Raw genomic sequence first — 23,422 nt, 5'->3', positions numbered from 1 at the left:
CGGCCAGTCGCCAACTGTGACGAAATTTAGTGCAGAATATTTGAAGTCCGACGACACCAACAGTAGTGTATTGGTTCACGACTAGCTAGACATTCCCTCACATTTAAATAATTGTTAATTTTTAATCAAAGATAAACACGAAATTAATTTTTTGTTGCCTACTAGTGTTCCTTATCCTGATCATTATCTAATCTAATACAAATAAAAAATAAGTATTATATTATTAGAATTAAACAAAGTGCTGAAACGGAGAGTGATATATGTTTGATAAAAGGGTTATTTGCTGTCTGCTATACACTTTCTTAGTAAGTTTTTGAATTTTTTTTTCTAGTAAAACCATAGTTCCATACTAAGGTCTGTATCTGAGCTATCTGAACTTCTGAAAAAGTTATTTTGTCTTTTTGACGTATCTTTTGAAGCTAGCTTTACACCATTAAGAGGATTTTGAAAAGTTTTTAAAGGACTTTCGGAGACTTTTTGTTTGTTCACACGTGATTGTCATGTATAGTCCACTTTTCATAGCCTGCAATAACTAGTTTTAAATTAGATGGCTTGTCATTTCTCCATATAAAATATCTCGGCTCCAATTAGTTATTGAGTATTATTCAGTAATTCTGTAAATACTGCCATCAAAATCAAAATCTACTATCAAATCCATTCCATTAAAAATGACGGTTTCAGTTTTCTGATTTTATTACAAAACTACTACGGCAATAAAATGCACGAAAACTCATGGTGCCCCAGTAATAACACTATCCACAGATATTCATAGATATAAAGCTCTGCTGTGCATATTGGGGGATCAACAAACTATAATTATAAGCTACTAAAACCGAATTAAACTGTTACTGAAGATATCTACTAACGTCAAATGAACAAATAGAATGACACGAATTGCGAATAAAATCTAGACTCACAGTCATCCTCTTGTTTGACAATGCTCAGTCACCAGTTGCAAAAGTTGTGAAAGATGCTATGAATGGGAAATTATACCGCACCCAATGTAGTCTCACCAAACACACAGTTAACTTGATGATCGATGCAGCAATGGCTGGGCAGGCACAAAATTTCGAAATGCTAAATAAGTGCGAAAATGGATCGATGATTAAATCGCTGCCAAACTAACACCCTTCTTTCGAAGATATTGCCATGTTGCCAAAAAGATAAGAAAAAGTTTTAGTTGTATTGTTGACTAGACACTTTCAAATTTTGTTTCAAGTCTCATTATACACTTATGAAATCATGGCTCTAGTTGATTACAGAAGATATATATTTATATATTTTACTGTTTTTTAACAAAAATTGTAATGACATATTCACATTTGTTTTACGCAAAGACACATTATTCTTAACTATAGAACCCTTCCGAATGTAACGAAATAAATTATAGTAAAAAATTTACCGGCAAAGTCTAAACCAAACTGAAGAAAATTAAATAACGAAAACGACATATCTATTTAATGGTGTATGTACTAATACTGTTTTTAACTTGACGAGGTTTCATTTCTTTGTTTGTTTTCATATAAAACACTTTTTATTTAACAGTATATTTCACTCAAACAAAGAATATCACGTTTTTTAATTCTGATTACCATTTTATCAGTTTTCATTGATTATCACAAACTAAAACAAAAGACCTGCGTTACTTACTTGGTTCGTATAACCTCAGATGAAAATATTGCTCGAAAACTGGCGTGAAGAATATCAACAAATTAGCCTAACAACCAATCACAGATCGGATTCGATATAAACGGAAAACAAAATATGATCGTTTCACTACAAACTCGAAAAAAATATAAACAACTATTTCGTGTTCAGAATATGTTACTATTTTCGCGCTCGATACGTTTTGCAGATTTCCACCGAAGGATGCTGACTGCTGTGTCTCCTGAAACCGACGCTCTAGTACCATACCATGCCCCCCCACCAATTTTTTTTTTAATTACTTGTTCGATTTTTTTTTTAATTTGGAAGTTTCTGTTTATAGACGTCGTCAGAATTGGCGTAAATTATTATGTGTGTGTATTTTCTATTAACGCACGATGCTTTCTGGCTAACTCGTTGAGGAACTATCAAAATGTTCGCATCACATACGCGAACATGTGTCAAATAAAACCAAATTAATGAATGTTAATCAAACATATTTTCTATAACAATTACTATTCAAAAAAACCTCTGACGCCTTAATATAAATCTAATGGATATTTTTTTCAAGTATAGGTATAAGTTTTCAAGTATATTGCGCCATATCTTTAGCAAATAAGAGTTTTACTCATACGAGGAAGATGTTTTTTACCTGCTCTAAACAGATGGACTCGTGAAATTCCGATGAATATTATTTAAGGAATGATCTTGATTTAATATAACTTGAAGAACAGCATGGCCGCTTATGACCTCATAAGTTGTATATGAATAGAATGACAACCAAGTTATACGCAGAAAACGAGTTGGTGTTCTTTTATTAACCTCTGGTAACCGCAAAAACATTGTCGCAGCGAAGAATACAGCGGAAAAGGACATCGCGTAGGGGAAAATTGATTTTAAAAAAAACCTATAAGAAAAAGTTTTTCTAAGTCAAAGCAAACGATCATGAAGACCAATTTACGCCACCATTGTACAACACAGCTGCACTCTCAAATAGTTTTTACCGAACATCGCTCATTAATCAATCTCACCGAGTGAGAACCACATATGTGAAAGCGTTAACTTTGGGTGATTTGGCTTACTTTTAGGACTATTCTGATTATTGATATATAGTCGTTTATCAAAAATATGCCTTGCCTAAGGATCGCCCATTTTTGTTATTCAAGTTTTATCACTTGAACATGCTGCTCAGTAATAGTTTGCCTTTTTGACACAGACTTCGTTGCAATAACAAAACAACATGGCCGTCACAGATTACCAATATCGATCTCTCCATATTGAAATACCACATATTTGCTCTATTGGGTTGGGCTGTATTTAAATCACTAGCAGTTCAAATACGTAATTGAAATTCAAATAAGTTTTTGGTATTGGAAGTAAATTACTTCTTGAAAATGTAATTTGTAATCGCTATTTCAAATACCTGAGGCTGAGGTATTTTATACTTAGTATTTCATATGGTTATAGCGATTTTGTTAATGAGTGCAAGTATAAAATAACGCTGGATAATTTTCATAAGCAAAATGACGATCGCTGAATATGTCAATCTCGATGGCAGTACTGCACTGCACTTGCACTATACGCTAAATTGTCATATATCTTGTCAATCTTGACTAAAATCTAAATATAAAAATCGTTAAGGTCCATGTAGAAGGTTCATTGTTTGTAGATTTTATTCACTCCCCAACAAAAGGATGTAAACACCTGGCTGTATTTTGTAATTTGCATTTTTTTGTTTTGTTATAGTGTAATTTGCATGCATATAATTAGTTTATATTTCAAAAATTTTTATGCAAAAATGCATGCGAGATGCTAATTTTGTACCTTAGATGTAACAAAATAACAAGAAACAGTTAAATTCGCTGATGATAACGTCTTACTTTCTACAAGTAATTGCAAGGATAGAGCTGCAAACATTGGGACGTTCATAAAGGCCTGTGAAGACCTAAATGCTTTTCAAACATTTCGAAATGGGAGACAGTTGATTATGTGAAAAATTGTCGAGATATAAAAATATCCACCCATCATTAACTTGCCTAAGCCTGAACTGAATATTAACTTGGATCTGAACTTGAATCAATATATATGGGTGCATAATAAAAAGTAATTCTGAATATTAGTGATATAAAATATTATGTATAAATATTATGCTAAACATAATCACTATATTCAGTAAAATCTCAAAAAATCAACTATATTACTTTTTGATAACGTATAGTACCGAAATTTGCAGTTTGCTCTCGGCCATATGCATTGCAATAGGAACTATATCATGAAAAATTTCAGAAGCCTTTCACATCTGTATCAGCGAGTTTGTTAGAGCACTATCATCGATCAGATCGGTCAATGAGTTTGTAGGATCATATAGAACACAATGTCTTTTTCCTCATAATTGTATCCATTACTATGTTGAAAAGCAATAGAGGGACTACATCTCCTCGGCATATATCGGCTTAGACCACAAATGGATATGAGAAATCACTTGGTATTCGCATACAGCTAATGGAACTAACGTAAGACGCCTGAAGAATAGCTTTTAGGACAGTATTTTCAACTTTTCAAGCTGCCCGAAGTGATCTAATACGTGCCTCCACAAACTGACGGAGTACGAAAATTTTATCTATGTAATCGTAATTCGATCTAAATACCGTTTTTTTCTTTTCTAAATCTTTCTTGATTATTTTAATCCACAATTTAAAAAAACCAGGACTGAAATATAACTGGGATAATATTGAAGTAACACGTTAGTGGTCATACCAAATATCAAACACGCCGCAAGGGCAATGCTTTGTATAGTGCACAGGAATAACAAGCTGGCAGTTCCCCAGAAGGCAACTCTGTACAAAATTCTGCTACAAATGTGTCTCTAAGAGCTTACCCAACTTCGGGTGATCCAAGAAAGTCTGCATGATACTCAATACCCCGTAGGTTATGATAGACGTCAAGAACCACTTAGAGTCGTCCGACTCGTGAAAAGTTTCACAACGTTACGTCATCCCAACCTACTGATGGAAGCCCTATCCACTCATTGATTGTGATAGGTATCCCAAATACAATAATCACAGGTTCTCTGTCATCCACAAACCTTTGTTGTCTTAAAGATTACGCAAGATCAGCAAAATACCATTTGCGTCTAGCTGGCCATCCTAGTAACAAAAAAAACAGTAAATCAAAGTAAGACAGTGTAAACCCAAGAGAATCAAACCATTTCATCTTGTTTACTGTATTGGAGAAGAAAGCAGTGCAAATTATTAATTAATATGTCAATATTATTAGTCCAAATAAGGACCAAAGTATCAGATAAGTAAATTGTATAAATTACAACAACTAGTAACGATGTATTAATAAACAATAAATTATTGCTAAAAAAATTTAGAATTGAAAGCATCGTGCTCTCAATTATTATTTCTTTATTTGATAATATAACAGGGACACTTTAACATATTGTCTCCGTGCCAAATCCCACGGTAGTCTGTTTTGTATGCCAGAATTTCCAAGAATGATTTCCAATCGTTTTTTTTTACTTTTTTTAATATTCAACTAAATAAATTACTTTAACGATGACGTCACCCTTTTTTAATAATGTGTTATATGGTAATGAATTATTCCTATAAAACAGATGTATTTTCAATGTATTTTGCTTCAAATTAATTTTTACTGCTGCCACGTTCCATTTAAAAAGGGCTTCATCATCTTTTTCCATGTTAATGACTTCACTAAATTGGTTAATTAATAAAATAGTTGTCCAGTATAATGAAACGATTACAGTGATGTGAGCCTGACATGCTTACGAGAGATGGTGCAAATACACATTTTCTGAAACGAAAAAAACCCGTACTTCCTTGAATACATCAACATCATACATCTGGATCAGGCTGACTAGCGAATTTTAAAATAGTTTTCAACTAATTAAATCTTCCAGTCATCCAATTTCTGTTTTTAATAAGTATAATGTATCGTCTGCCATATTTTTACGTCGTGGTAATTCCATCAAAATTTTTTAGTAATAATAAAATCATTTTTTCCCATATTTTCTTAGCTTAACTTTATAATTACTTAGAATATATACCTGACAAGATTATTGAAAATTCAAATCATTTTCAGAGATAAGTTAAGAAATGTAACAGTTTTAAAAAACACACACACTTTCTTTTACTTTAAAATCTGTTTTTCGGAAAGCAGTGACGACTTGTTGAACGACGATACAAAATAACAGTTAAAGTTTAACTCTATTCCAAGATAAACCAAACACCTATCTCTAGACGTCTAACTCATTACTGTTTTAACTTAAACGCATATCCTTGTTGCTTAGAATACTCAATCCGTAGCCAGATGCCAAAACAAAAGCTGTCAAAGCTTTTATCCGAGTTTGGTTCGATTACAGTTTAAATCCTTTAAAGGATAAAGAAGACCTGAAGATAGCAGATGAGATTCTGCTGAAACGTCGTAAAATGTGTTTTTCTTTTCTATAGTATACAATTGTCACTCTTAATAATGTATATTTTAATGTTTATGAACTGACCATCAAAAGCCCATGAGACTTCTTACAAATAAACAGATGAGAAATAGGAGGCTAACATTGGCTGAGGCTAAAACGGTTGTGGCCAATCGTCAACAATGACGTCAAGTCCTGCGGCTTGATTGGTTATGCGTCGTGTTAATTAAAATATTTCATACAATACGAAAAGAATCCTATAAAAATATCCATTGTTTGAAAAAGTCATTTTATTCAACAAAAAATCACAAATTTTAATCATTAGTTGTTAAACAATTTTCAATGGCTATTATTATTTGATTGATTATGAAATAATAATCGTCAAATCTGATGTGACGTAATGAAACTAATGATGTGATGAAAAAGAAACCAGAAATCGACTATTTGAAGGTTCAGAAGATTATACGGAAACAAAAGTAGTTGGTATTAGTAATAAAGTAGTATATCGCAAATAAACTTTAGCACATCTTTTGCTATAGTTTTGTCGCGTCGTTCAGATGACACGATCTTATGTGAAACCTGTAAATAAACAACCGTCTCTTTGTAATGTTTATATGAATACCCTGAGTTAAATAAAATGAATATTTCTATTTAATTTGGTCACGTATAATGTTTTGATTGTTTATAGGGAATACTGTCAATCGTTCGTTTCAATATTTACTCGTTTAATTCGACTCGATTTCGTTCTGTTTCAACGGTGATTCTCAAATGGTGGGTCAAATTAGAACGTTCACTGTTAATTCATGTGGTGCATGTGGTTAAATGAATTAAAATTATTTTACGGTCAGCTATATTTTATAAGATTTAGTTTTAACACTAACATAGGTGGAAATTGAAAAGAGTATATGTAATCACCCAACATATAACTGATTAATATTCTCTCTTGAATAGACTCAGATGAACTTCTTTACAATTGAATTGAGTTGTGATGATAAAAATTTCAACCTTACAATATTTTACTTCCAAAACGATCATCAACTAACGACAGTAATCAGATCACGTCTTATACAGCTTTGCAATCAGCTAGCTCCATTGTTTGTTCTACCTCTAAGACTATTTCAAAATCTATGTTAGACAGTCACTTTTTCAGGACAGTTATCATGCATTTACAGGGCCGTAAAATCAATTTTAAGATTAAAATGAATAACCTAACTGTATGAACTGACTTTTAATTTTAGTAGCCCTATACTTTCCGTTACTTTCTTGATTCAAGTGAACGGTTGTTTTGAACAACTAGAGCGTCATGAACCATATATATGCAACTAAATATATAATAACGGGAGGTACCCGTTTTTGTATAAAATAAACGTTATAAATTGTCGCTTGATTATTCATACAACATTACAACAATTTTGTTTATAACGATTGGTAGTGAAAATTTATGTTTTTTAAAAATTCTATATAGTGTTACCCAAATTTTTATAGTATTACATGAGTAAGTAAATTAATTAAGAATTAATTTGTCCTATCTAATAATACTAACACTATTCCCGTTGATCTATATTTTTACTTTATATATGATGACTAATTGGGGTGCGGTATTTTTAAGATCAATTCAGTAACAAATATAACATGTGGATCAAAATAATTCGAAAATAGTATACAATAGTATAAAAGTTAGAATATATAAGGAGAGAAAAGGTGTTATCTAGGTTGCAGAAATACAATAAAGGAACTGTACACCGTATTGTGGGTGCGTGATTAATTTTAATTTACATCATTATTTAAAACACGTACGTTATGCCAAGTTTAAAATAGACAAGGCTTCTGATAATAGCAACTGTCGATACGCTTTGGCATACGCTTAAACAAATTTTCAAAGCATTTATTCCATTCCAAATGATTTTTGAACGTTTCAAGAGCTTCTTCGGGCGATGAAAATCGTTGACCACACAGTTTATTCTTCACGAATGGGAACAAAAAGAAGTCATTGGGTACCATATCAGTGCTGTACGGCAGATGACCCATCAATTCGATGTCTTGAGTGCTCAAATAGTCTCTTGTTTGAGCCGATGTGTGAGAGCTCGCATTGTCATGATGAAGAACAATTCGGCGTCTCTTATTTGTTTTCCTTATTGTCGCCGAAGACTTCTGGCAAACAAAGGGTTGTGCACCAATCAGAATTTACTGTTCTACGATCCTCTAGAGGCAATTTTGCAACCCTTGCAACCTAGCAATATCACTAGTTTTCCCGAAGAAACAGGCCATCATTTTCTTTGAAGTGCTTCGTGCGCGAACAACTTTTGTTGGATTTGGTTCATCTTGGAACACCCATATAGTCGACCGCTGCTTACTTTCGAGCTCATAGGAATATATCCATGATTCGTCACCTGTTACGATTTTATAAACGTCTTTCGAAGCACCGCGATTGAATTTTTTAAACATTTCTTTGTACCAATCGACACGAGCCTTTTTTTTTTAAAGGATTGTCAAATTGTGTGGGATCCAACGCGAACATAACTTTCGCACAGCTAAGTGTTCATGTAAAATCGCATATATGCTGGTGGAACTAATGCTTAGGAACACTTCAATCTCACAATAGGTGACAAGACGATCTTGCTTAATCATTTCGCACACAGCATCGATGTTTTCTGGCACAACAGCCAATTTAGGACGACCTTCACGAAACTCGTCGGATAGCGAACTACGACCACGATTGAATTCACTAAACTAGCGATACACTCTTGTTGTGATAATCCACGTCGAAAATCGTGAAAAATCATCACACGAAAATGTTCACGATTCAGTTCCATTTTTTACCGAGACGAGACTTTCAACTAAATATAAAATAAGCTAATAGCGTCCGTGCGACAAAATGTTCTGAGTACGTATATCGTCAAAAATGTCAAAGTTTACGATGGAACCGTCAGATGGACTCACGTGACAACAATTTTACCAATTCCAGAAATATGAATATTGACCCACGTATGCATTTCGTTGAGAAAAATTTGCTTCTGCTTGTTTCTTATGATATTGTTGTTATTTGAATAATATATATGTGAATTTTCTTACTTCAAACATTGTACAATAATTGTATGCAATAGTGTTGGTACCCTTTCCATGTATTTCCGTATTCTTACCATTTTCATTATTCTTATTGAGTGTACCAATGTGTACCAGTTCAGTATTCTTATCTATTCCAAATATTAAGTATTTTTTACCCAGTATTTTTTTAATTTTATTGAGTTACAGGTATGGTATTTGAAAACATTTCGTAGAATTCTAAATTTAAAAAAAGTTAGAGTAATTATTGTTTTTAGTTTAGTTACATATTTTCTAATGTTTTATACAAATATTACATTTTGCTAACCAATTTCATATCATTTACCTATTCGAAACGAAAACGGATTGCTAATTTACTTTTTACACGAATATATTTAAAGAATTCCATATTGATGTTATTTCTTATAAGGTTATTTTATAGCATAGTTCCAAGTATGAGCATTTTTTATGAACTTACCTTATTATACTTAAATATTATTATAATAGCAAATTATTACCTACCAATAGAAATAAAATGCAGATACTGAATCTCAACACTGTCTGTCCATCTAAGTATTTCAAATTCCAAGTTCATGTATGTATTGAAAATACCAAATACGAAATACTATATTATACGTCATCGACTCTACAGTCTCTTGGGTCGAGTTGAGCGTGACATTGAGTATTTTAGGAAATTCGTACCTGTTACCAAACTCGTGTTCCTAGTTTTTCGTGTCATAACAATCGTGCCTTCTTCAACCAGTTCAAGAGAACCAACCCACCATGCCTTACTTGACACATAAGCACTCACCTACACCTAGAGTTGTTATCAGGAAGCCATGGACCCATATGTAGATACAAGTTCAGAAGGAAACACATGAACTTTCCGTTGTATTTTCGATTCAACCGAACCTCGATTTTCCTTATAATATCACTGGGGTCACCAACACGTCGCAATCCGCACGACCACCATTGTTTCGATGAAGGCCCGATCTCTTCGAGGGTCTACGACGTATACGCGTACGGTGTTTGACAGGATGAGATCGATTAAAGCCGTCTCGTGATGTGATACGGTGCTTGCATGGCAGAAATTGGACTGAGATAATGTTACGTTCGGCGAGCTCTCCAGGAAGTTGATGCGGACCGACTTGATTTGATAATGGCCGGGTAATTGGGGCTGCCGAGTATAGCCCGAAAATAAGTGAATTAACAGACAGTTCGAAACCGCATCAGCGATAAGCCCTGCAGAGCGGGCAAACTACAGATGGATTCGTATATAAAATCCACGGACAAATTAAGACGGTATTCTATTCTAGACATTTTACATAACCGATTTCCTTCATGCTTTAAAAGCTTAACCCCCAACGATTATGTCTTTAAGAGGATTTTTCAAAATTGAAATTATTTTCGGAGATCCAACTGTTTTAGTGACGCTGCATCTAAACTGGCTCGTAACTAACCTAAAACTTTAGGTAGTATTCTAGTCTAGTAATATAAAAAACCACTCGTCTCTTAAAAAAAACAAATAATTACATCTACTATTATTTTGAGAAGCGTCGGAATATTCCTTGGAGGATGCTGGCTCGAATCTCAAATGGATTTAACAATTCATTTCGCACTTGCACACAGCTAATGAAACTATCGTAATAGGTTTGAAGAAGTTTAACAATCTTAACAGCCGGCGTAACACGAACATCTTATTTTCACAATCTTGAATCGGTTCAAACGGCTCGGCTGGTCTGCTCGCGTACCTTTTGACGTTTCATTTGTATACCCTGCAAAATACCTTCCCGACAATTAATAGGAGACCTATACCTTCATAGTTCTTACACTGCTTATTGTGTTTTTTTAGGATCGATAGAATGATGGCCTTCTTGCATGCCGACCGCACTCTCTTGGATAGCCAAATTTGTGAATCTTGAAATTTAGCTTGAGTCTTCTCTGTGCATTTTTAGAAGTTTATGTAGCTGCGTGAATTCAGGTAAGATAAAATAAAACGGTGATGGTGTGAATGATGTGACTGTTATTTATTGACGTTATAAACAATGTAGAATTATAGAGAATACAATATTTTTAAAAAAATTGAACCGACTTCAAAATTTATATAAGGAACTCACTAAAGAGTAAAAAAATAATCAAACTAAGAGCAGGAAATTAGACCTGTTTCGTTCGTAATTTAATTTTGTGTATATAACACAAATAATATTGTATATAACATTGTATAATATAGTAAATAAATAAATAGGTTTAGGTAGGTATTAAGCTAAATTGTGTGTATATAGTACAAAATACGTATAGTAGGCAGGTTAAATAAGGTTTTTGTTTATTTATATTTAGTTATTACAATGATTATTATGGAAATAGTTTAATTTAAAACATTTATTTTTAGCTAAATCTAAATTTGATTATTTTTTATTTTTTAGTCGTTCAAATTTTACGGTTTTTGGTTCAAACTGAACGGCTTTTGCACTGAACTACTTTGTTAAGCAAACGCTTAATAAAAATTCATTAAAAACTCTGAATCATTGCCGCTTACATCTCTAGCTTAAGTCCCCATAACATTTAACAAATTATCATCTAACTCCTAACTATTGAGGAGTTATGTCTCCCGTCACATCAGCTCAGCAATAACATTATACACAAATATCTAATTATGTTAGACAAAAAAATATTTGAAAACTTTGTACGTGCTTTTGAAATTTGAGCGTTTCCTTCGATTTCTCCGGACTCCGCCGGATCCCTACTTGGTTCCAATAGTAACATAAAAACCATCTGATACAAATTTATTTTACATATCTAAATAGATAAAGCGGAATCGCATTTATAAAACTATAATATAGTCGATTAAGGCAGCAAATAGAATTATTTGAAAGAAATTGTTACAATTTCTCACGATGACACCTATCCTAACGATTATGTTAAATTTGTGAACATGGGTTTGAGGATAATTATTCAATAACAAGGTGTTGAGCCACTATTTGTTTTGTGCAGTTGTAAATTTTCTCGGAATACTTTTTTCATTGATAACATTTTTAAATTTGTTTATTACATTGTTACTAGTCATTGATGATTAACCTACAATTCATCTTCATTAGAACTGAAATTTAGGTATTTCGGAAAAGTATTTGAATAGTTCCCAACCATTATTGCATTAATTGCCGTGGAATATGTTAGTGCGTATTCATCATTGAGAATGTTGATTGAGGATATTAATTAGCAGTAATCCAGCCAGTGATGTGAATGACCACGATATTACCCAAAATATAATAGAACCTTCCTTTATCGCAGTGCCTCCATGAATATTAGCTGTGTGGAGCTGCCGCTGTACTGTTTTTGTCGAAACATTATTACCCCAATGAACGTTGAGTTCTGTTAACATTTCTACCGCGGTTTCTGTCAGTTAACTTTGTCACAGTGTCATTATCGTAGATACTGTCGCTTGTGAAACGTTAAACATCTGACATCAACAACTTCTGAGAAATCACCTATTTTAGCGATCGCATAACGAAGCGTATATTACACTGAAATATAACCAACAAAATGAAACAAAATGTACTATATTGCATGGTGTTCATATTATATTGTCTATCCTCTGTTTTTAGGGCATTTATGCATGCTTTGCATCTTATGCACAAATACACCTTGTCCTAACAACCACTCGTTGTGATAATATAGTTTTTTGTAATTTAGAATTGCTCCTCAAAGTGTCCACCACAATCAACATGATTTGGCACCAATATAACATGATACTCGCCCTTAGGGAAAAACCATATATTATAAACATAAAGGACGCGAATAATGATAAGAGGGAAAATATCATCATCAGTACCGCGTATCAGGACGAACGGAACAACGCAACCAGATCAAACAAGATTAATGTCCAGTCACTGCCAATTAAAGCCTCACCTTCATCATCGGCTGATATAATCATTCGCGAGAGCACATGTACAGTTTTTTTTCTTCCTTGGTCAATTATCTTGAATTCAACGAATTCCGTGCCGTTCTCGATGATGATCTCATTGGTGAAACTGGATCAAAAGTCATTTCGCTTGTCAATCATTCCTAATGGGTTGTTTTTTAAACAGATGGGATTATTTAGGAGTGACGGCATGACTTGTTTTAGCCAATAGATAATTGGGAGTGCAGGATGGTGTCGTTTTTCGGAATTGGAATGGTGACAGTAATCGACAATCGCAAAAATATTGAATTTGACCAACGAAATCGGATTCATAGATTCGTAAAAATGCATTTATTTTCATAATCAGGTCGAGATTGATAATTTGTTTGTCAAAAAAAAATACAGCAATCCGCCATGATCAGTTAAACACCAGTCGGGGCGAATTACGCAACTGTTCACTGATGAGTGTTATATGCAGAATTGGGCAAAATACATGCTTTGCTCTAATTGAAATATAAATTACGAAATACTATCTTGCAAGTATTTAAAATACAAGATACAAAATATTTTAAGTCGTGTATTTAAAACACAACATACAGCATTTTAACTATTGCTTCTTCACGAATCACGAACACTAGATATTTAAATGTATTATCAGATAACCTTTAAATATATTATCAGAAGACCTTGTTCTTGTTGGGGAATGAATAAATGAATAAAATCTGCTAAAGCAATCAATCTTTCTACAAGTGTTCGAGGATGGTAAGGTTTTTGCTTTTATCGTTTTTTTTTTTGATATCTGTAGTTAATCACTGTCCCTGTACTCGACAGCAATAAAATCATCATCTTCTTTACTATTACTACCACTCTTATTACACCCAAGCATTATTTGATGTTTTTTTGTAACTGGCTACTAAGGCATAAAGGGATGCTTTCCGGGTTTTTATTTCAGGTGTATCGCCAAAAGACCGTGGCTTTATATTTAATACAAGTTGGCTGGATATAGAATTTAAGCCTAAGCCGCCTAAGTCTAATAAGATCTAATATAAGTTTAACCGTCAATTTGACGTACAGTGCTAGTGTAGTATCGCTAAATTTAAGGGCTGACATATTCAGCAGTCCTGATTTTGCTTACGTTACAAGTTATCCATTGTTATTTTCTTCGGAAGGTACCCATTAATAATATTGCCAAATTAATTTTGAAGCCATAAGTATTTGAAATACTAACTTCAAATACTTCAGCGTCAGGTATTTGAAGTATCAATAATAAACTACATTTTAAAGGAATAATTGAATTGGGAAAACCCAAAACGCACAAATATTATCAAACCTCGGTTATGGGGAATCGACTAATAATATCTTTTAACATATTTCTTCTTCGAAACCAAATCAAAGAGAGTTTAATAAATATGTCACTTTAAAAGTCAATATGAAGTTATTATTAAAAAAGAAATTTGAATGGGATTCTCAAACTGACTTTTATATTATTCATTTATGAAATAAAAATACGAACTTATATGAGATCTGAAAATCGTAACCACAAGTTTCCGTAGTGTAGTGGTTATCACGTGTGCTTCACACGCACAAGGTCCCCGGTTCGATCCCGGGCGGAAACATATTCCTTTTTTTATTGTTCCAACGTTATCAACTGAATATTTTTTATGTTATTGCAATATAAAAAGATATTCGAAACTTACCATTCTGAGCTCTCGGAAAGGATTTAAACACAAACGTGGAACTTCGGACTTCGGACTAGCTCACGAATTTGTCTCTGGTGTGACGGCCTCGGCCCTTTTATATCAATCGTTGGAAATATTTCGTTTGCGCAATTCATTCGGAAAAATTACATCCGATTCAACCACTTTTTCCCTTGATTAAAGACAGCAAGCTATCGCGACAAGGGGTATGATTAAGACAGTATGGAACCGAAATAATTTGTTCGCTTTATTCGGCTTGTTTATGCTTTATTATAGATCTGCAGAAAACTGTAATTTTGATTCTTAAAATATACACATTTTTGTTATGTATGTTAACACTGTTTTAACACACATTTACGAATAATTGTTTATATATAACGTTTATAATTCCTGCTGGCTATTTCCTAAAAATATATTATTTCGGTGGGGAATGAAGGTTTTCAGTGAAAAGTGAAGTTCGGTGAAGAAAAAGGTTCGTCCCAAATCGTTGGGTGGTTTTATGTGACGTTAGTCCTATGTAAACAAACAGTAAGTAAATCATACGTTTCCAGTATTGTCAATGATCCGTATTATGTCTCTAATGAAGTGAGACAACGCGATATCTCTCTAGACTAATAACGAATCTAAAACAAAGTGTTTATGTACTCTGAAAAACTATTAGTAAATCCCAATGTGCTTCCTAATCTTGCTTGAGTATAAATTATATATCTTGTTATCTAATAACTTGAATTTGGGAGCGATAAGCCAATACATTTGATAGAGTGCAAGTAAGAGTGGTTTCCGTTTGGCGAGTATGTGCTTCTTCCACGTTAGGCATCGATCTAGGTGCAGACTAAGATATTTTAGAGTCCTCTGCTTGCTAGAGTTGACAATTATTGATATAGACTGCTGGATATGTTCTTCTATGTAGCGTAAAAGTTTTATGACGAGATTTTGTTACGTTGGCTTTTATATGCCATCTTTTCAGTCACATTTGTATTTGATTTAGGTGTGTTTGTAAGTTAAGTGATGCTGTGGCTGGATCTTCTTGAGAGTAAGACGGCCGTGTCGTCTACGTATGTTGCTACAGTAGTTATTTTTATTGTAGGTAGAACAGATGTAGATATAGTACTGGACTCGGTACACTACCTTGCGGAACTCCTGAATATATTGCATGAAATTCGGTATGTTCATCACCTTGTTTTACTATAAAATGACGATATGTAATGTAAGATGTTAGTAGCCCATAATCCGGATGAGGAAGAAGTTCCTTTCATTTAACCTGCAATTCTCGTACGTCATACTTTACCAAAGGCCTGAGAACCCGTCTAGGAACTCAGCTGAACAGTATCTTTCAGCGTTTAGGTCCATATTTATTTTCTGAACGAGTCTATGCACTAGTCCAATTGTTCCATATTTATTGCGAAAGCCAAATTGGTGATCTGGAATGATCTATCTTTTTTCTATTATACAATTGATACATGCCTCTTTATGTACAGCTTCTCAAAAACTTTTGAGATTATCGGTAATAAACTTATAGGTCGGTAGAAGTTGACATCTTCTGGTGTTTTCCCTTGTTTGAGAATCATCATTATTTGAGCTACTTTCCAGTTGCTAGGAAAATAAGTAGTTCGCAATATAGAATTAAATATGAATGTTAATAATTTTACCCCCTTCTCCGATAGTTCCCGTAATATTTTTTCTGTTATTAGATCATATCCAGGTGCTTTTTTAGAATTAATCTCTCTGATTACTATTTGCGAGCTTCTTTGACGGCGAATTTTTAAAGTGGCCAATCCATTTGAAATGGCGAATTTAGGAATCTAATAATTTTATTTTCGTCATCTTGAGATAGCTCAGACGAGAAGGGTTTAAAGACATTTTTTAAATACTCTGAGAAGTTGTCGGTCTTTAGATAGAAATTATAAAAACAAAGAATTAACAAAAACAAAATATTCTCGAAAAGTAAATGTTAGAGAAGTAAATAGAAGTGGACAGAGCAAAAAAAAACAAAGCAGTATACAATAACTATATAACAATAACATGACTAAGGGATGTATTGAAAAGCAATCAGAACATTATCAATATAATTCTCAACTAAATTACAAATGGAAACGGTTTATTATGCCAATGTAGAATAGAAGAACAACTACTAGACGGCGCTGTAATTTGTATTAAAGCTGTTCAAAATGTATAAAAGTCCCTCTTTTGTTCCAGAGCCGTAAGTGGTGTTATTAATTCCGTCCCATCTCGAATCATAAGTGATTCGTAACACTTATAGTACGTTACGAGACCCGCAATGTCAGGTTATAGCATATAGCACTACATATCTAAGCAGATATTTAGACAAGCCAAAGGAAAATGCATAGACAGCTGAAAAATAATACTTTGATATCTAAAAGTCCCCAACTGCACTGAAGAAATGGATGATTCCGATTGGGATGGTGATCGTTTAACTAGAAAAAATGCTTCATAGCGTTTCATATTGACGACGAAGTGGCGTGGTATATCCAGGATAAATCCATTTAAAATACGAATTTAGGTAATAATTTTATTTTCGTCATCTTGAGATAGCTCAGACGGGAATGGTTTAAAAACTTTTTTTAATACTCTGAGAAGATGTCGGCTTTTAGATAGTAATTACAAAAATATAGAATTAACAGACACAAAGCACTATCGAATAACACAACTAATGGATGTATTGAAAAACAATCAGAAGAACTTTATAAATATAAATCTAGGCTAAATTACAGATGGAGATGGTTTATTATACTAATTTTGCACTTTCAGAATAGTATATCAATTTATGATCACATATGAAAAGACTATACATTCGATTCCTGATTCCAGCTCTCGTTACTTCTTCAGACTTCCTTATTCTTTTTATTTAATTCTTTTTATTTCTTGTCAAGATTGCAAAAATATATTAATTCGATTTAAATTAAATATAATTTTAGAACATATTACTTAAAAGAAAACAAATTAGGTTAGGGCAATAGTTAATGATTTTATTTTAAAAACAAACTAATAATAGCTGATTACTTAAAAATGCACGTAACAGATATAAATAATGCTGAGAATGAGAAGATTCGCTCATAATGGAAGTATGATTATGACGGACCATTGTATGTAGAACGATATTTAAGTTCTTTATTTCCAATAACAAAAAGCTACGTAACATTCTTTATAATCCTATCAAAATAAGAAACAATACTTAATATACTGACCATTTAATCGATTAACATTCACAATAATATAGTTAAACAGACAGTCTAATTGATTACACGGCAACTTTATTGGTTACAAATTTCCTGTAAGAGCTTTGTTTCGAGCAGGTCCACGGAACTGGATCTATTTGCATTTTTCTATGGGCGTAATAAGTACTATGTACATATTTTAATGATATAGATTTTTTATGACCCATTACCTCATAAATAAGAGCACGTTATAATTAAGAAAAAAAGTTTCAACCCTAAATACAATACTCTATGTCAAAATATTATTACGAGTCAAAGCGCCGTCTGGTGTCTCGACTTTGCAAAACCTATCACAAAATCGGAAATGATCATTTAATAAAAATATTATAAATATTACATACTTATTATATATATATCTATATATATATATATATATATATATATATATATATATATATATATATATATATGTATATATTATATATATGTATTATCTTATCTATAAAGGAATTTTATCTACAAAAAAAACCCTTCTTAGGAAACCTATTTATCTTTTTGTGTACTTAATTAAAACTGAAATGATTAATAATGAATAAACATAAGTTAGAGATATATACTTAGTAAAATGTGTATTAATAGAATTATTAATATAATAAATATAGTGATTAGCGACAGTAACTTCCAAGAAACGTGAACAGTAGTATTGTAAAAGGATTTGCATTGATAATAGGCAACTCAAAAATCACTTGTGTGTATTCCTGTACACTCTTCAGAACCATAATCTTAAAACCGGCCTGTTTTTAATTTTTTTGAAAGATATATAGATATTTTTTCAAAAAAATTAATTATATTTCTTAAACATTATAAAAATCCGATTAATAATTCTTTTACATACTGTTTAAATTGGTATTTACTTAATTTTAAGGGTTAAGCATATTTTGATACTTAATTTAAAATGATTAGATTTTTTTTATATTTTTTAGGATTTGTGAAAAATATCAATATATATTGCAATAGAATATCGATATTTTTTTTCTCCGATATATAGATATTCTCTTATAAATATCGAATAATATATATGGATATATTTATATAGAAGTATATCTCCCATATATTACCTGTGACAAGTTTAGCATTAATTTATCACAGAGGACGCGACTGACAATTTGAATAGCGGGAAATTTAAAATATTTTATTAATAAAAATGCTATATAAGATTAAAAATATATTTTATTTAAATATATGTAAAATTTACATTACAATGATATCAAATGAAAATTCTTGGAATTTTCTATGTTTAATGACAACATATTGTACTAACAATACATTACAACCTAATATAACAGATTTAACACAAAACTTGTTCTTTTAAATGTACAAAATTTAATAAACTATACAATATGGAACATTTTATATTATCTTAAATATAACTCGGCCCAATATAGAATACAACACAATATATATGTTGAAGACTATCGACTTTGAAATGTTTTTTTTTAAATATTTTCTTTACCAAATATTTATTGTAAGTATATAATTGTACATCATCCATAGAAGCTGTGTAATATTTAAATATTACAATAAAAAATTTTACATTTTTGCCTTCTGCTATTAGGTTCACTTTTCTCATCCACGAAAACAAACAACACCTAATTATTACCACTTATCTACTATATTATTACAACACCTTACTATATCTTTTTAATTATGTCTCATTCAGAATTCTTAAAACAGTTGATCGTTTTGAAAAATACAGGCATTGGTGATTTAAGATATTGCACAGACTGCTTGTTAAGTTTTGTGCATAATCTGGGAATTCAATAGAACAGTCAAGATATAATTTACCAACAAAGTAAAAAAAGTCCCTGGCTTTGTCAAATTACATATATCATACTATTCACTCTATTCACTGTTCAACTCACATTTCCTAACATATTTGGATCAAGGATTCTTCTATGCCATAGCTAAAATTGAGGTTTGTTATATTTTACAAATCAATTACATATAATTATCATCATAAAAGACTTAAAATGTAAATAAAAGGTGGAAACCATATCCCCGTTAAGCAAGGCTCTTCTACACTTCGGTTTGTAGTTATCCTGTGTAAAATCTACATTACAAACCCATTTGCTTTAATTTAAGATCTCACAAGATATTCCCATCAGTTTTTCATTATTTATTGCTAAAAACCATTTCTGACATAGAACAGGATCCCTAGGGAAGCTGGGTATTCTATTTGAAATGGTACTACATCCAGGGACTCAACACTTGAGATGTCTTAAAATTTAAACAAATCATTTTAACTAAAAAGGAACCATAAAAACACAGTTAACAAAATAAGAATATTTAATAGGTAACTTCATAAGTTTTTTTTGTCAGCAATGAAAGAGACACTTTCTACAAAAGCTTTGTCAGAATAAATTAAATCAAAATTTCCAAGTAACGGCAAGGTTAATATATTTCATGAAAAAATGGCTTACCGTCTAATACACCTCAATGATGTTAATATTTTGTGTTTTATTTTAGTATACCTTTCAACTATTTTCTTTTATTTCTGCTTGAATATTTTGGCAGATTACTTTTCCTTATCAACAAATCACTCAGCTGTAGCAAGTACAATCCTTTATAACATTCTTAACAAAAAATAATTTATATACACAGACGCAAATTAATTTTTTGCCTGTAACTCTTCTTGACTTATCATACCCTACCTAAAATTCATTTGTAAGATAATAATCATATTGATAGCTTTATGGAAAATACTACCTTGATGATAACTCCTTATACGGTGGTATATAAGCTTCTTTGTTAATAAGCTCTCCTTATACAGTGGTATATAAACACCTTGTTTTCTAAGAAATTCTTTAAGTAATATATTTTTTCTTTATCGTCCTGTAGCTTCCAACTTTCAAAGCCTTACAAGTTCTTAAAATATAGATTAGATTGTTTATCATTTATATTATGGTTCCAACAAAGATGCTGCCGAAATTCAGTACGTATACTAAAGGATACTACAATCATTAAGTTGGAAACACAGAGAAGGCAGATGATCATTATTGTTTCGGCCTATATTGTGCAGCAAGCTCATGGTGAAATCTTTCTTTCTCTAGCTACTAAGTATGTCATATTACAAACTTGACATATTAATTTATTTTCACTGCAAAATTTAAGTCAATTAATTTATCCTATTTGTAACAACTGAAACTAAACCTACCTTTGACTTATTTTAACTAAACCTATTTTGACATATTTTGAATCGTGCTAAAACGTTGAAATGTTAAACTAAAAGGCCTTCTTTTTAAGTAAAAAGTAACATCACAGTATAACTTTAAAATACCATATCAAACGCTTTAATAGTTAAACAAATAAATGCCAAAAACAGAAATTTCAAGGTATAGGCGACCTTGGGGGAATGTTTTGTTTAGTTCAATCAACGATTGCGCTGCGATTGTGATTGGTTAGTTTAAATTCCTGGAACTGCCACTGACATGGAGTCCATCAAATTGTGAGAAGGCAGCATTTTTTATGGGCGCCCCTTTTTAAGTTTGCTGTTTGAAAGTTTTGGTTTTTGTTTAGGTCAAGAAATCTTCATTTTACGTTGTGCATATTTTCTGTTTTACATTAATTATTATGGAGTAATAATATAAAAATTGATGACAATACATCCGTGTAGTAAAATATGTAGTGTACCTGGGTGAAAATCTACTACCGAAATTAGACATCGTTTCCCAAAGAATGATCTCGCTCTTTTCTAAAAATAGGTTGATCAAATAAATAGTAGTAAGTTACCTGGATAAACCACAACGCAAATGTATCAAAGTCTTCACAAATAGGTATTAGGGTAAATACATATTCAACATTGTTTTTATCAGGTGCATATAAAATTATCTATCTACTACATGTCTATTTATATATTGTTTGTTTACAGAAAATCAAAAACTACTTATGAAGATGCTAGTGGTAATAAAATTTAATTAATGTACCAAATTGTTATATGCTGTTAATGTGACATCTCCATATAAAGTCTTGCAAGAAGGTAATAATTAAGATAACTGGATAATCAGCAGTAATAAATACTATTTTTAATTGTAAAATATCCCTAAAGTATTTGTAATACTTCAACTTTTTAGGTCAATTAATGTTCAATAATTTAATAGAGCTATTGTATATTTAAATAGTATCAAATTTGAATGCCTTGTTAAAAAAATATTTGTTACGGTGCCATCAATTAAAAATTTAATTGCTACTTTTAGGGGATTTATTACCTTAAAGAAATCTATTTTGTTTAAATTTACAAATAACTACATTTGTTTAAGAAATCTTAACCAAGATTTCTTAGAGAATTTTATTGGATCTATTAGAGGTTTTGGAAGTAGAAACATCACCCTTCACCTAGTATGTTCGAGAATCTTTAAAAGGGCTCATCATTACTTCAATTTTTTCACATTATTCTCCCGGAGCAAATTGTGAAGAAGATGAACATGTAATATTTATCTACAGTCTATATTAAGTAGTTCCACATATCAGATACTCTGAAATCTAAATATCTTTAAAAAAACACATACATTTTTAGTGTTTCAATTGATTTATAGTATACTCTAATAGATCCCATAAAATTAATGGCATTAAACAAATATGAGAAGGCGTTATAGAAGAATATTTTAATTTTGCCTAGAATAGACTTCATAATTATTTTTAATTTACACTTATATAGTTTGTTTTTTTTCCTTTTTGTATTTATATATATATATATATATATATATATATATATATATATATATATATCTATTATTTACATTAATGTATAATTGTATAGGATTTTATTTTAATAAATTAATTTTGATTTTCATTTAAATACTATTGGCCAATAGATGTGACATCATAAAGTAATTAGACGAAATGGCAGATCAATCAAAGCAAAGTATTTTCCTTACAGTGTTCTACATAATTATTTTAAACTAACCAATGAAATTCACGTTGTCAGCGCCACCAATGATTGGTCTAAGTGAAACATTGCCCCACTACTTAAAATTAAGGTTAAGTATTTTTAAGATTGTCGTATTTTTCGAATTCTTTGCTTTTGTGACTCTATCGGCAGCCATGAATCAATGTCACCGTTGAAAGGTAATATTTTTTGCTATCGATAATTCTTCCAGAAACAGGAAGGGTTTACTCGTGAAGTACCAGAGGGAACAAAAACAAATAAGATTATAAGGCGTGGCATACTTTGGATTTCAATACGTGTTGGAAAGAGACTACCTCCAATTTTATTTATTATTACCAGAAACATGTTTGAATATTGTAATAAATTGATAAATATTTGTGATGAAGATACCGAAAAAGATCTTTGAGAGATATATGGTAAAATCTATTAAATAGGGTAATTTCTATATAATATAGTCACTTATTTAGCTGTGATTATTCATGCAGTAGATATCATATCACTGTAGTATCAAAATGATAACCCCTCGTTTTTTCCAATATATCTATCAAAATATTTTACATTGTCAGCAAGTTTATGTTTTGGTGT

The 23,422-nt window shown here is 31.6% G+C and overlaps 2 protein-coding genes, 2 long non-coding RNA genes and 1 other non-coding gene across 12 annotated transcripts in view; 2 read left to right on the top strand and 3 right to left on the bottom strand.

Moving 5' to 3' along the window:
• ITP (Ion transport peptide) overlaps positions 1 to 14,835 on the bottom strand; it is a 53,990-nt gene extending 39,155 nt beyond the window's left edge. For 2 of the 4 annotated variants that reach the window (XM_076412103.1, XM_076412110.1), the window contains exon 1: positions 14,717 to 14,835. In XM_076412103.1, the coding sequence (XP_076268218.1) occupies positions 14,717 to 14,719 (3 nt within the window). In that variant the 5' untranslated portion in view covers positions 14,720 to 14,835. Of the gene's footprint in view, positions 1 to 1,650; positions 1,793 to 9,932; positions 10,075 to 14,716 lie in introns of those variants that run through there. The other 2 variants (XM_076412105.1, XM_076412104.1) reach the window with 2 other exon arrangements.
• The window catches only part of LOC143201194 (phospholipid-transporting ATPase ABCA3), a 46,509-nt gene continuing 23,325 nt past the window's right edge, over positions 239 to 23,422 (top strand). Inside the window, exons 1-2 of one of the 5 annotated variants that reach the window (XM_076412099.1) lie at positions 239 to 305; positions 10,974 to 11,102. The gene's annotated coding sequence lies outside the window, so the exon portion shown is untranslated. Of the gene's footprint in view, positions 306 to 10,973; positions 11,103 to 21,374; positions 21,765 to 21,820; positions 21,929 to 22,868; positions 23,017 to 23,144; positions 23,254 to 23,422 lie in introns of those variants that run through there. The other 4 variants (XM_076412100.1, XM_076412098.1, XM_076412102.1 and 1 more) reach the window with 4 other exon arrangements.
• On the top strand, positions 14,563 to 14,635 carry TRNAV-CAC (transfer RNA valine (anticodon CAC)). The gene has a single exon. It is a non-coding gene; the product is annotated as a tRNA-Val (tRNA).
• On the bottom strand, positions 17,910 to 18,212 carry LOC143201200 (uncharacterized). Its single transcript, XR_013006908.1, has 2 exons — positions 18,123 to 18,212; positions 17,910 to 18,060 (listed from the first exon to the last, which is right to left on the bottom strand). It is a non-coding gene; the product is annotated as an uncharacterized LOC143201200 (long non-coding RNA).
• On the bottom strand, positions 19,105 to 21,332 carry LOC143201197 (uncharacterized). Its single transcript, XR_013006905.1, has 4 exons — positions 21,107 to 21,332; positions 20,659 to 21,049; positions 20,373 to 20,603; positions 19,105 to 20,195 (listed from the first exon to the last, which is right to left on the bottom strand). It is a non-coding gene; the product is annotated as an uncharacterized LOC143201197 (long non-coding RNA).

This window comes from Rhynchophorus ferrugineus, unplaced genomic scaffold, assembly GCF_030347505.1.
Source record: "Rhynchophorus ferrugineus isolate W39M unplaced genomic scaffold, kcgeb_rfMv2 rfM8, whole genome shotgun sequence".
In the NCBI taxonomy this organism is placed as follows: domain Eukaryota; kingdom Metazoa; phylum Arthropoda; class Insecta; order Coleoptera; family Curculionidae; genus Rhynchophorus; species Rhynchophorus ferrugineus.
This window is presented reverse-complemented; position numbering and strand designations above follow the sequence as displayed.